This window comes from Mustela nivalis, assembly GCF_964662115.1.
Source record: "Mustela nivalis genome assembly, chromosome: 17".
NCBI classification, from domain to species: Eukaryota; Metazoa; Chordata; class Mammalia; order Carnivora; family Mustelidae; genus Mustela; species Mustela nivalis.
The window spans coordinates 25,297,416-25,312,179 of record NC_139036.1 but is presented as its reverse complement, the minus strand read 5'-3'; the positions used below and the strand labels follow the sequence as shown (position 1 = coordinate 25,312,179).

General features: G+C 47.8%; 1 protein-coding gene across 16 annotated transcripts in view; it reads left to right on the top strand.

The window, feature by feature from the left end:
* Positions 1-14,764, top strand: part of RFFL (ring finger and FYVE like domain containing E3 ubiquitin protein ligase) — a 66,079-nt gene that overhangs the window by 34,716 nt on the left and 16,599 nt on the right. For 15 of the 16 annotated variants that reach the window (XM_082707386.1, XM_082707382.1, XM_082707389.1 and 12 more), the window contains one exon: positions 12,573-12,760. In XM_082707386.1, the coding sequence (XP_082563512.1) occupies positions 12,581-12,760 (180 nt within the window). In that variant the 5' untranslated portion in view covers positions 12,573-12,580. Of the gene's footprint in view, positions 1-2,685; positions 2,762-12,572; positions 12,761-14,764 lie in introns of those variants that run through there. The other variant, XM_082707384.1, reaches the window with a different exon arrangement.

The window sequence follows — 14,764 nt, the reverse complement described above, 5'->3', positions numbered from 1 at the left end:
TTTCTGCTACTTGTAGAAACTCACTGTTGTTTTTTAAGTCATCTTAGCAGACACTAAAAACTTAACTTCACCAAGTGTGAGGTAGGCATGTTCCTATTAGACCTTTCCCTCAAGGGACTGCTCTGGTTATTTGGGTTTAAAACCCTTAATTTGCTCATCACCCTGGAATCATGAGTGTGGCATTTTCAAGCATGAATTTGTCTTTTTTTTTTTTTTTTTTTTAAAGCCCTATTGCTGTTATCATTACTAAGACTTCAGCAAACACCTGTGGTCACACTTACCTGACACTCAGGCTCACAGTTAAGCTGTAGACTTCTGTTTCCACTCCCTTACTGTGGGAGAATACTTGAATTATACAGATTTTAGCTCACCGATTAAATGCGTGATGCTAGCATGCTCACCCCCTTGGCAAGTAATCATGCGGTGGGGGACCTTGCCTGGTTCTGTTGCTCTCAGAGTCCCTGTGTCTGGAAGAGGGCTTGGCCAAGAGTAGCGCTAACCAGACGGGCAGAAGAATGACTTAAAGTTATTGGGAGGTGTCCCGAGATGCTGGGAGAGCACAGGCAGGGTCAGAGGAGTTTTTCCAGAGGAAATAAGTGCTGCACGAGGAGGTCAGGGCCAAGGGAATAGCTCACAGGAGGTTCCTGAAAATCAGAATAAGCTTGGCATTTGAGGGGCCAGAAGAACAGCAGCAGAGCTGGAGCTAAGAGCTTGGAGGGTAAGGCCCTGAGCACTGAGGATTTGCTCTTGTCATGCTCTTGTCATGGGTACCAGTGAAAACACTTATTAAAAGGAGAGCAATAGAATATTAGGTAGTTGAGACGGTTAAGTCAAAAACCCCTCCTCGGGGCGCCTGGGTGGCTCAGTGGATTAAGCCGCTGCCTTCGGCTCAGGTCATGATCTCTGTCCTGGGATCGAGCCCCGCATCAGGCTCTTTGCTCAGCGGGAGCCTGCTTCTCTCTCTCTCTCTGCCTGACTCTCCGCCGACTTGTGATCTCTCTCTCTGTCAAATAAATAAATAAAATCTTTAAAAAAAAAAAAAAAAACCCCTCCTCTAGCTGGAACAGAGGTGGGCAAGAATAGAAACTGAAACCTCTTAAATATGGATTAATATTTCTCTTTAGAAAGTTGGGGGTCTGTTTATAGCATTAGTACCCTGAAGTGGTAGTAGGTTGGAAATGGGGTTGACTTCCTGGATGTATAAAATAGAATTCTGGATTCCTCGGGATGGCTTTTTAGTCTGCTGCACCTCTTACGAGGTCCTCGTGTGTTGAAAGGGCAGCTTGGCTCGCCGGTGATGTCCACGGTCTCTCCTGCAGGCAGCTCACTGACCTGCTCTTCCAGCACACAGCCTCTGAGTGACTAGTGCCATGGGGAGGTTGTTGTGGAGGATGAAAGCATCCCTCTCTTTCCATAGGACCACAGATTAATAACCCTCTAGCTGTGTGACCCTGGTCTAGTTAGCCAACACTTAGGGTCCAGCGTCTGGGTTTATAAAAGGATCATTTTAATTTGGATGTTTGCAGGATAATTGTATAGATGCAGACAAAACTACTCACTTGTGCACATGTTAGGTGTTCTGGAGAGCTTTTACTTTTCCTTTAAAAAATGGTATTTTGTAGGATCATCTGAGAAGGGACTTCTGAACTCCGGAGTTTGAATACCTTCTATTTCTTCCTTCCCTACCCCTGAAATAACAGCACAGGAAATTCTTTCACCTAAAGCTTTGATCTTTTATACTGAAGTCTACCCTGGGAACTGGAGGACACAGGAGTCCTAGTATCTTTGAAGTCTGACATCTCAGTGTGAGTGGAGGCTCTGGGAGCTGGTTTGGAGGGAGGCAAACATTTAATCCTTAGCCTCATGCCTTATTATAATGCCTACCCTTTGCTGAATGTAGTCTAGTACCATCTTGTGCTCTTGGTATGATATTAGAAAGCTGGTAAAGGTTGGCTCCCTCTTTCTTCTGAGCACCTGCTCTGTGTCCAGCCTGTGAGGTGTAGGTAAGCTTGTTCCTGTTCCACCGAAGCTCAGGGAGGCCACTTTCTCAAGCTCAGTTATTCAGTATTAGAGCCAGGATTCAAGGTCATGTTGAACTGATTCTAAAACCAAAGTAAAACATAGTTGGGCTTTTTTTTTTTTTATCTCGTCCATTTTCTAAAAATTTAAGTCCCAAATGAAATTCCTCTCTAGGAATTAGGCATTATCTACTACCCACATCCTAAGGACTACTGCGGAGGCTGGGAAATGTCTATTAGGATCTAAAGCCTTTGGAAATGTTTTCCTCCACTGTCCTCCAGCCTGGTGAATGATCCCTTGTCAGCCCAGACACTGCCTCTGCGGAGCCACTCATCTGATTCAGGCCCGAGGTTCTCTAGTCCCACAGTATACCGGTCTCCTCTGGGACTTAGAGGTTCGGAATTCTTTATTCTAAAAGGAACTTCTCAGAAATGATCTCAGTGTCACAGAGAACATGCCTCACTGTCACCGCCCAGCAACTGAGGGCAGTGTGTACTCTGCGACTCACTTCCTCGCCGATGAAACAGTGGTCCTAGCTCATGCTCATTGTGTCGTCACCGCCACTTTAAATCTTCCCTGGTCAGGGCGGGCACCGTAGTAGGCAGGTTTACTGGAAAATTTCAGGTGTGACTCGGAGATTCTGTTTTAAATTAAACAGTTCTGAGGGATTTCAAGTTTCTTTTCAAACTTATTTTTTAAAAGTAAAGAGCCTTCCAAGTTGAGAGATGATTTTAAATTTCAGGTGAGTTTTCAAGGGTTGATTCTTGATGGCGTGGGTGTTATGATCAGCTGTGTCAGAGCCCCTCCCAACTCAGTCCCTTAGGTGGTAGCAAACTCAAGCATGGGGTAACCAGAGAGAGGAAAGAGTGAGAGACATGTTGGGCTTTCCAGCCAGTAATCACTACTGAACATCTAGGCAGTCTCCATTTTATAGTTTGATGATGACTTCTTTTAACATGTTATTTATTAATCACTTATTATAGGTTAGGCACTTTATGAATATTATTTTTCATCCCTACTTATACAAGTGAGGAAACAGACTCAGAAAGCTTGGCTCCTTTATACTGAAGTCTACCTTGGGAACTGGAGGACACAGGAGTCCTAGTATCTTTGAAGTCTGACATCTCAGTGTGAGTGGAGGCTCTGGGAGCTGGTTTGGAGGGAGGCAAACATTTAATCCTTAGCCCCATGCCTTATTATAATGCCTACGCTTTGCTGAATCTAGTCTAGTACCATCTTGTGCTCTTGGTGTGAGATTAGAAATCTGGTAAAGGTTGGCTCCCTTTCGTTTTCTATAAAGGACTTTTTTCAGAGTCCCTTTATGTCACTGTAAATGTTGACAGAATGCTTTGGGCCCTAAGGAGAGATAACTAGTACTTGCCTCATTGGCTGTATTGATAAAATACTTGAATGTTCCTCTGACCTCTTTGCTCATTCCACCAATCTGGGTGCCCGCTGCGAGTGGCACTTCCTAGCTGCAGATAAAACAGTGAAGACAGATGGGGTCCTTGCCCTTGGAGGTTCCAGTCTGCAGGTAGATAGGCTATAAGCAAACATTTATAATGACAGATTATAGCAGTGCCCAGGAGGGCAGCAGAAAGGGCAAGGAGAGAGCGTATGACTGAGGGGGACTCCTCTACATGGCTGGCGTGGGAGTCGTGGCCTGAATGATGAGGAGGAGAAATCCAGGAAGGAAGGAGCTCAGAGTGTGAGACTGTGGAAAGGCCACCACGGCTTGAAGCTTAGTGAGCCGGGAGAGAAGCAGCATGGCACAAATCAGGGAAGCGGGCAGGGACTGGTGGGATAGGCAGGGTCTTTTAACCATGCCAGGAGTTGAGTTTTCTTTCTAAAATGCAGTGGTGGTGGCGGCGGGGGGGCGCACCTGCACAGCTCAATAGGTTAAGTGTATGACTCTTGGTTTCAGCTCAGGTCATGATCGCTGGGTGGTGAGATTGAGCCCGGGTCCAGGCTCTCCACTCAGCGGGGAGTCTGCTTGAGATTCTCTCCCTTTCTCCCTCTTTCTAAAAAATAAATAAATCTTAAAAAAAAAAAAAATGCAGTGGGACTCCATTAAAGGCCTTTAACTGTGTGTGCATTGGGGAGAAAAAGCTGGAGAGAGGCAAGAACGAAGCTGGGAAACTAGTTAGGAGCAGTTCTTTCATCCAAGATGCCATTTTAAACTCTGGAATTACAGTAGATTCCTGCCCTCATGTGTTAATTCTAGTTAAGACAGTTCACAAGTAAGCCAGTCATATCAGTTAGTGCTAACTCTTCTGTGTGAGATTAGAGAGTGATATTTCAACTGAGGAGTGAATGGCAAGAGGGAGCCAAGTGTGTGGGATCGTGGCAAGAAGAGTCTAGGTGGGACTTCAAGGAGCAAACAGCAAATTCTAAGGGTCTAAGGAGGGAAATGTGTGTGATAGATCAGAGATGGTGATTGAGATCACTGCTGGGGCAGATAGGGTAGGGAGAGGAATTTACGACATCTTCAAGCTTAAAAATAGTATCCACGGCCACCCGACAGGGCTCTGCTTGGGAGACAAGAGTGTGTTCAGAGAGGATGCCAGAGACAGCCTGGGAGCTCCCTACCTCATTGAAGGAGAGAGGGGATGACCAGTTTAGGTAGGCAAACGAAAGGCACAGAGCTGTGGAGAGTGTTTCAAGGAGGAGGGAAGGGTCACTCATGTCTGGCACTGCTGGGAGGTTGACTCAGAGGAAGATAGAGAAGTGTCACTTGGATCTGGCCACTTGGGATTCCTTGGTGACCCTGCAAAGAAGAAATTGGGTAGAGTGGTTCAGGAGAGACTGCAGAGGGTAAAGAGTGAATTTGAGATTGAGGAAGTGGAGTCAAGTATTTGGAGACATATCAGTGTAGCAGAGAGCCAAGAAAAAGACCTTTACTGAGGAGTCAGGGGTATGGGGTCAAAATATTTTGTTACTGTTTTTTACGAATATTCTACTAGATGCTTTAAAATAAAACTTTTAATTGTAATATGAGTAAAGTATACAGATTTAAAATTTAAAATTTAAATTTTAAATGTATGATTTAAATTTACACAAAGTGAACATCTGTGTATATAAACAGCACTCAGACTAAGAAACCAAATGTTCCCAGAAGCCCTCGTTTCCCCTTCCATTTATTATCCTACCCCAAGGATAACCACTGTCCTGTTTCTAACACCGTAGATTAGTTTGCCTGTGTTTGCATTTTGTATAGATGGAACTGTTTAGTATGTGTTCATTTGTGCCTGTCTCCCTTCCATTATTGCTAATCTGTACTGTCACGTAATCACTAATTTGTTTATTCTCAATGCCGCATTTAAATAGCACAATTTGTTTTTCTGTTCTGTTGACGGACACTTGGATTGGTTTCCACCTTGGGGCTGACAGTTGTACCGCTATGAACCTTGCGGACTCCTCTTGGTGAATGTATTTCTGTTAGGAATATACCTGGAAGTGGAATTGCCAAGCGATGTGTGTGTGTGTGTGTGTGTGTGTGTGTGTGTGTGTGTGGGTGTGTGGTTTATGTTGTACCAGTTTACACTGTGTGTGTGTATGTGCGTGTGCATGCATTGTACCTGTTGACACTTCTGCCAGGTAAAGTTAGAGTTCCAGTTGCTTTAAACCCTTGTCTACACTGGCTAGTGTCCCATTTTCCCATTTTAGCCATTCCAGTGGGCAACTGGTGTAACATGTTCAGTTCTACTCTGTACTTCCCTCGTGACCGGGGTGAGTTTTTAAATCTGGGAGATCCTGGAGCATGCCTCTGTGCTGATGGGAAAGCTATGGTAGAGATGAAAAGCTTCAAAAACTGTATACTCTCCAGCCCATTCCCCTCAGACTGCTTTTGTTATTATTTGACTGATTGTAGAATCGGGAGGACTTATTGTAGCCTGCAGAGCACTGGCTTCACAGTGGAAGCAATTCAGGTTCACATCTTGGCTTTACTCCCCTCTAGCTATGACCTTTGACAAGTTATTTCACTTCTCAGAACCTTGGTTTTCTCACCCCAAAATGGGATGAACATTTCCAACGTGCCTTGCCAGAATTGTGAGGCTCACAGAATAAAGGGCTGGGGAGTCCATCCATAGCTCAGTGCCTGGCAGATGAGAAGCATTCTTCCAGTGGAGAATGATGACTTTCTTCTTTACTTCTCAAAACATGTAATTACTTATCGGTTATTTCAAAGAGGCAGAGCTAAGCCATATTGATAGGCTTTCATAGCATTTCCTTTCAGAGTCATTGCAATTGTACTTTAATTGCTTTTTAAGGATAATATACAAGATGAAGCAAAGTCCATTCTGTATTAACGATCCACAACGTGGACCATTTCTCCAGGTGCACTTACAGGCTGGCTGCTTTGAACAATCCCCAGAATATGGTAGTGACCGCAGGCGGGCTTGCCACGGAGCTGGTTTCTGGTTTGCTGTGTCGGAAACATACTTCTTTGAGGAGTGTGGGCATGGTGATTAGGTTTTTTTAAAAAAGGATTTTTGTGAAGTCTTACACAGTGGGTTCACCCTATGTCCATTAATTCTGAGATCTTGGGTCTGTGGAAAGTCTGTTGCTGCAGAAGTACCTTGGCACACAGCAGTTAATTAAAGTCTGAACAGATTGAAGGAGAACAATGGGGACAGGACTTTACTGTCTTAGATTTGGGTGGTTAGCAAGGTGGCTTGGAGCTGCATCACACAGTAGCCCTTATTTCCCTGGGGTCCTCACATTCTGAGCCTTCTCCTCCATGGGTCCACTCTGACCCTTCTCTCCTCTCTGACCCTTTTCCTCCTCGGGAAAGCCCGTGACAACCACTGATCCCCTTAAAATGACTTGCCTGGGGCAAATGAACAAGTGAAGTAACGGTCTTAAAATTACTTAGGATTCTAGGACTTTAATAGGGAGAAATCACATCATCTCCCTTCTTGCCTCCAACTATGGTTGTACTCAGCCTACCTGGGCTAGGTCATTTATCTTACCCTGTTATTAAAACTGTAATTTTCCTGTTCAGCAGAGCTTAGTGTCCCAAGAAATGCCAATATCCTTGTCAAGCTGACAGACTCCCAGGTGCTGACTAGCCATCCTGGCCCCCTTTCCACAGGGTTCCTCAGCAGGGAGGAGCAGGTTTTCTCGTTCCCCTCAGCCCTGCACCTCCCGTCTTTCTCCCTGTGGAAGAGGAGGGCCTGGCAAGTTTCAAACAAGTTCCGTAGGACAGACTGTGTTTGAGGCTGAAATCACCAAGTCCACATCTTTTCTGAAGAGGAGAGGGAGGGGATCGGGGGAGGGATTTTTAAGCTCTCTGAGAAGATTTGGTCATTTTCTTTCAAGATCAGGAGGCTTGCAGATCAGAGAGCGGAGCATCTCATGGTGTCGCCATAGGCAGAGCTCACTACACACCCCACAGTGTGTTCTGTGGGGTTCCATTTCCAGCCCTTCGGCAACATCATTAGATGCCAAGGGGCTATCTGTCCAGGGTCAAAGGATGAGAAAATACTGCCAAGAAAAAAGTGTTTGGCTTGTATGGCAATGTTAAAGTGACCACTCTTTCCTTGCAACTCCCCGAAATAACCTCGAATGTAGTTGTTATTTAGGCATATCATTTTCCAATCTGGCAAGAGAGGACTTTTTAACTGATAGCTTTAGGAAATGGTATTTAAATATAAGTCAAAAAGAGTAAAAGCGTAGTCTTCTGACCTTGGTGCCCCTGTCTGGCTGGGCTGCGCCAGTCTGTAGACATTTTAGCACCAGAGACTTCCCACTGAACCCCTTTCCGTGCCAGTCCCTTCCCCGCATATACACGTGCCCAGGATAAGGCTCTGTCCTCCACCTGCCTGAGGGGCCTAGGCAGTAACCCAGAGGCACATTTCAAGTCTTCTCCCAGAACCAAGTCCTTCTGAGCCTAGTAGCCAAAGACTTGCTTAGGCCGACAGCTCTGCTTTCTGTGCTCGTCACGGAAAAGATTAGAAGCAAAGTTGGGGCGCCTGGGTGGTTTAATTGTTAAGCATCTGCCTTCAGCTCAGGTCACGATTCCAGGATCCTGGGATCCAGCCCCATGTCAGGCTGCCTGCTTGGCAGGGAGCCTGCTTCTCCCTCTGCCTGTGTTGCTCCTGCTTTCTCGGTCTCTCTCTCTGACAAATAAATAAAATCTTAAAAAGAAAAAAAGAAGATGATTAGAAGCAAAGCTGAGAGAAAATAGTGCTGAAAGGAAATATGTTGTCTTGGTTCTCAGCTTGAGGAAGAGCTTTCTTCACTCTCCTGTCCAGATGGCGGAGTTGAGCTGGGCAGCAGTGCTTCATTGGCCTGGAGGCCCCTGGGGGCCAGGACCTGGTGGGCAACCTAGTGCCCAGCCCGCTGCCGGTGCCCCCTGCATGCTTGGAAGAGCATGGGACTCTAAACAACATACAGCAGGCCGGCTCCCGGTTTTTTCCTATCGATCATGCCTTACCAAGCAGGCCTAGCGCTCCTGTGGCAAAGGCCTCACTCTCAGAAAATGCCACATGCAGATTCCTTGTGCAGAGGGAAAGTTTGTTTCCTTCTTGTGGTTCACTGCATCCCACCCCCTCAACCCCTTGCCTTTTTACTTCATTCGTTCACCTTTGTCTGTGGATGCTCCAAGCTTATCTTGGGTGACCTCTGTCTTCTCTCTGGGCCAATCTCTGGTGAAAGAGGTGACCTTTCTTCTGCCCCCAAATCCAGTCGGCAGGTCAGCTTTCCTCCCTCCCTCCCCTCCCTTCCTTTCTTCCTTCCTAGATTTTATTCATTTATTTGTCAGAGAGAGAGAGCACAGGCAGGGGGAGTGTCAGAGGGAGAAGCAGACTCCCTACTGAGCAAGGAGCCCAAGGTGGGGCTCCATCCCAGGACCCTGGGATGGTGACGTGAGCAGAGGGCAGACGCTTAACTGACTGAGCCACCCAGGTGTCCCAGCAGGTCACCTTTCTTTCTGCTCCTGGCTCTTACTCCTACCATTTGTTGCCAGCGTCCCTTCCTCTGCAAGTGCTTCATCTTTGGGGGTCTCCTCCACAGTCCATGCCTGCGTCTGCATCTCTCTGTCTTAGTGACCTGAATCCTCTTCAACTCCGCCCTTGTGTCTTCCCAGAAGTTTCTTCAGAGAATAGTTTATTTTAGTGTCTGTGCACATCCTTACTTCTCCGTCACTTTCCAACCTACGGCTGTCAGTCAGCTTCTGTCTTCCTTACCTGCTCACGTGAAGAATATGCTCACCATTTTCCTAAAATGTCCATTAGGGATTTTGTATTCCTGTATTCTACTCTCATTTGACAGCATCGATCATTTTTTCTTGAAACTCAAAACCCTCTTCCAGGTCGCCCACCTCTGAGCAGTCTTCCTGCTGCCGTTGTGCTGGTTTCCCCTGGTAGCACTTTAGGTCGGGTTCCCCCAGGGGTTCTCCCAGGCCATCCTCTGAGACCGCCATCCATCTTCTGCCCTGTTCTGGCTTTTCGTGCTGCCGGTGGTCTGAGGATTCTGACTTTCTCCTCAACCAGGACTGTCCCTTTGATGTGGTGTGTATCCACCAGCAAGCCCCCGGGGTACAAAATGCAACCCGTCATTGTAATTGCCCCCTTCCTTCACACACAGACATATGCCTTGTCCTGAGGGCTTTGTCCCTTACTCCAGCTAACAATTCCACTCTGTGTCCTGTTGCATAATTCAGAGACCCTGGGATTCGTCCAAGACTTTTCTCTCCCTCTTCCTCCACCACTTCAAACCACTGACACATCCCACGAGTTCTGTCAGAGATCTGTCTGTCCCTTTCTCCTCCTGTCTTGCCTCTGCTACACCAGCTGCCTGCTCCCAGGCTGCTTACTGTCAAGAGTGCCCACTATAAAATGCAAATAAGATCACAAAACTTGATTACTTGAACCCCTCATTGTGTTTCACTGCCCATAGGATAAAGCCCAGTTTCCTTCCCCTGTGGTTTTTAGTGGCTGCTTGTCTACCTGCCCTACCTTCATCCACCCCGCTCCAACACTCTATAGTTTCCTTAATGCCATGTTGCCTGCTATTTGCTTTTTCTTGAAAATCCCTTTTACTCTGGGCTTCCCGATGAATCCCCAGCTGCTCCAACAGCAGGTTACGTGTGGCACGGCATTTGAGAAGTCTTCTCTGGTCACCCCTCCTCTCCGGAAGAGCCGCTTGTGTCTCTGTCTTCCAGCCCCCGGTACGCCGCACGAACCTCTGTTAAGGCACCGATCACCCTGAAATTTCTGGTTTGGGTTTTACATTTCTTGTTCCTCTCCTCAACCATGAACTCCTCAAGGGCAGGGTCTCGGCCTTACTCACCTAGCACTGGAAAGAGCAAGGCATTGGCTTCACGAAAGCCTGCATGCCTGGGCGAGTGAAGATCCTGACAGAGGCTGGCAAGTCACTGCCACCTTGTCCCAAGGCCACTCTGCTTCTTGCCTTGCCCCCAGCTCCTTCAGGTACTTGACCCATTCTGCTGATTCTGTGACAGATCTCCCTGTCCCTTTTTGGAACGAGTCAAATGGTAATTGTGGCAAAACCTCTAGGTTTCCTTTTTATCTGCTTTTATCTGCGCCTTGCCAGAGAAACTGAAGTTGAAACATCGTTACAATGCTCAGAGCTTCCACTGATCCTTGTTTAGTGCCTCATAGGCTGGAGAATGTCCTCTGAGAAAAGGAAGCCCAGAATGGTAGAACTTGTTGTAAAGATGGATATAGTCAAGTAGGGCTTGGGCCTGGGTCTTCTGAGTGTAGATCCTGTAATCCCTTGTTTTACTCTATACTCGGTCTCAGATGCTTTTGTCAGCAGGTGATTTCAGGAACTGCAAAATCCCTCTTTCCGAGAGAGGGGCCACACTGCTGTCACCCTTATCTTGCTAACAGAGAACTCATCCGGTTAACTGCTCTTTCCTTTGTTATTCCATGTGAACTATTCATTGCAATTGTCTTCCAGGAAGTTGGAGGCTTTAGACAACTAAGAGTGAGTCAGAGAGAAACGTTGATGTGTAGGAAATGGACCGAACACAGTTATTTAAAATTCAAATATCGTGTGAATTCATTCAGTAGTCTTTGTGGAGCCACCTGTCTTCTGGGCACTGACACACAGGGGCCACAGGCAAGTGGGGGAGACAGGTGTGGGTCGCACATGCTTACAAAGTGAACGAATTCTAGACCAGGAGTGTGGAGAAGTGCTGCAAACTAAAAAGGCCCGAGAGTAGTCAAGAGACCTAAGGTTACAGCTGTGGGAGCCAGGCGGTTAGTTCCCCCTGCTGGGTTTCAGGCTTCTTCTGTGAGATGGCTAGGGTTGAATTGGCCATCTTCTTGTTGTCAGTGCTTTCTAGCTTAGCATGTCTCTGAACTACAATTTAACAAAGGCGCTTTCCATGAGTCAGGAGACAGAGCTGGTACCGTTCTTTTGTGTGAACTGATGATTGAGCAGTAACACTCACAAATGTTTCATTTATTATCTCTGTAAGCAGAGAGGTCAGGCTCAGAATGTCCGTATTGACTGCCTTGGTCTACTGAGAAAAGCACACTCGTATCACAGCAGTGCTTGGCGTTGCCGTGGACCCTTTGCAACTGTAGATTATTCTGACATTTGAGGGATTGGGTTTTCTTCTGTGATCTTAAAAAAATCACCTGCCCCTTTGTCCCCAGTACCCATATTTGATATGTAAAACGAGAATCAGATTCCAAAACTTCTTAATAAAGCCACAGAGGCCCCTGTTGAGCGCGGCAGCAGATGTTACCGGAGTGTCTTCTGTGTGCATGATGCTGCTCCGGGGCAGTAGACACAGGAATAAGAAGTCATCCCTGCCCTCAAAGAACGTACGGTGTAGCAGCCGCAGACAGAGGGAAAGACAGAGGGTAAGAGCATCTGTGCGATGAATTGTTAGAGATGCTGTGAGAGAGGTGCAGGTAGGGCTGGAAGTACAGGGAAGAGCAGTTCGTGCTGCTGCCCGGAGGAGAGGAAAACAAGGGGAGCAGCATGGTCTAAGAAAAGAACGTTCGGTTTAGGGTCAGAAGACCTGGGTCTTCAGAATCTCAGTTCTCTGTATACTAGCAGTGTGGCCCTGACTTCTCTGAGCCTGGGTGGCCTCATCTATGTGAAGGAAATCGTGATACCCCCTTCACAGTCCGTGTGAATACGGCCTCACACGCGGTGCGTGTGTGCGCTCAGTTGATGAAGTGCCATCTCGCTGAACTCTAGGAGTAGGTTCTTGGGCCTGAATAAAGTGGGTTTCAGGCCACTTTTAATTGCTAAGGCATTTTCATTTGAAGTTAGATCTCCGATTAAACAGGGATCAGCTGCCTTTTAGAGGTAGTGCGCCAACTTGGCAGCCCGTGTTGTCCTGGTGGAGCAGGTGTCTGTGCTCTCCTGGGAATGGTGGCAATTGTGGAGAAGCTGGAAGTGGCAAGAAATCTGTGGCCCCTGAAAACATGTCCTCACCTTGACTCCCGACTTGGGCAGCAGGTGTGGATTGAGCTTCCCAGCTCCTGTGCGCCCTCTCGAAGTGGGGGAGTGGAGTGAAGGTGTAGCTTAACCCTGGCTTTTCTCCCCTTCCTCCCTCGCACCAGATTTTATCATGTGGGCAACCTGCTGCAACTGGTTCTGCTTGGATGGACAGCCTGAGGAGGCCCCACCGGCACAGGGAGCCAGGACACAGGCCTACTCCAACCCTGGGTACAGCTCCTTCCCTTCCCCAACGGGCTCGGAACCAAGCTGCAAGGCCTGTGGGGCCCACTTCGCAAACATGGCCAGGAAGGTGAGTGTTGACTTCTTGGCCTTCTTGGCAAGCTTGGTTCAACCTAGGCTTTTGGGCAAGCCTACTGACCCCTCTGTAATGCTTGCCACCTTGCCTTGGCCCATGAGGTGCCGGTAGATAACCCACACCTGATCCTATCACAAAAGCGTTAAAGGAACGCTAGTCAAAAGCAAAGCGTCTTAGCAGCGATCTAGAGCTAGACAGGCCTGAATTCAGACATTAGCTACACTGCTTACTAGCTGTTATGACCTAACCTTGCTGGAGATTCTTTCTTCCCATCTCTAAAATGGGGGTGCAGCAGTCACGCCCATCTCACAGGCTCATGAGACGAGCATGAGCTGGGCTACCAATGCAGCAGGCTGTGGGGTCACTCCCTTCATTGGCTGTCGTCATGAACGCCTCACTGCAGATTAACTTGTTCTGTGCATCCCACGCAGTGCCGGGGACACCTCAGGTACAGCAAGAGCCCAGCGGGACAGAGACTGGGGCTCCTTTACTGTAGCGATTTCGTGGGAAATGCTCGGCAGCTGTGTTTCCAGATTGGCGAGCTGTGGGGGATGTCACTGGCTGGGTAATGGGGTGTGGGTGTGGGCCGTCCCTGCACCAGTGCCCAGAGGCAGCACATTCTCCAAGGTCAAGCACGACTGGGACTGAGGGTGAACCCCGATCTGGGAGTTCCCGCATTCTGTATTCTTCTGCAGAACAGAGAGGTCTGCAGTCCTAGATGGGAGGTTAAGATGGCGATGATGGGAAATGTGAGAGGAAAGGCTACTTTTTAAGCCATGTGCTATATGCCAGGGACTGTTGTGTGCAATTTAGATCTTTTGGTTTCACTTTAGCCTCACAATAACTCTGTGATGGACGTTTTAGGATCCCTGAACGCCCACTGTACATATGAGACACTGAGGTTTCGAGTGTAGCAGTTAAGAAGGAAACTGTCTTTGTCAAGTTCCTGATAAATGTCACATGAGATCAAAAAACAACTCCTTTTCAGGTTACGTAGGTCGTCGCCTAGGTCGTCGCCCAGGATCCCTTGGCTGTTAAATGGCAGAGCTAGGACTCAAACTCAGCTCTCTGAACTCTCCGGCTGTCTCGCAGAAGACATTCAGCACGTCTGAATTCCTGCAGCGCTCACCACCCACCCTCTTGTACCCACAAGGTGGAGGAGGATGGGCATTTTGCTCGCGCCTTGCTATAGTGCAGTGAGGGTGGACACGTAGCTGGGCTTTGTCAATAGGTATTTGGCTGCCCCGGTCACCATGAGGACACAACCAGAGAGGCCACTGCGGGTGGCAGGGGGCTGTGGTTCGGCCGGCTGCCGTGCCACTCCTGTAACACTGAGACTGGAAGTTTGAGTCCATAGATGGAGGCCAAAGCAGGGACTAGCGGGAGCTCGGTACCTCATGGCCTCAGTCTTCTCAGGGATGAAGATGGGGGGGGGTGGCTTTGAGATCTGAGAGGAGATGGAAGAGGCCCGGGGGCTACTTATCACATGCCCGGCACAGAGCTTGGCATTTCTGATGTCTCCTCCCTTTGAACCCTTAGTGAAATATATACTATTATTTTTTCCTGTTTTATAGATGAAGAAATTGTTCTCTTACTTAAGGTAGTCGTTTCAAGGACTCCTCAGGTGCATCTGGAGTCTGTCGGGTAGTCAAAGATCTTGCTGTTTTCATTGTTTTACACTGAGAAATGGTAGGAACAATGGCTGGAAGAAGTGGCAAACTACCTGGCATGAAAGGAATAGGAAAGGCCTTTGTTTAAATGAGGCAGCGTGAATTTGCTGTAGGTTTGAACCTTTTTTAAAAAATATCATTTATACTGTGTGGAGTGGGGAACTCTGTGGAGTGAAGAGGACAGTGATGGTGATCACACTCAGGCCGGCATGCTGAGCATGTTCAAAAGCATGTTGGGGCGCCTGGGTGGCTCAGTCGGTTCAGTGTCTATCTTCGGCTTAGGTCATAAACTCAGGGTCCTGGGATCGAGCCCCACATTCGGCTCTCT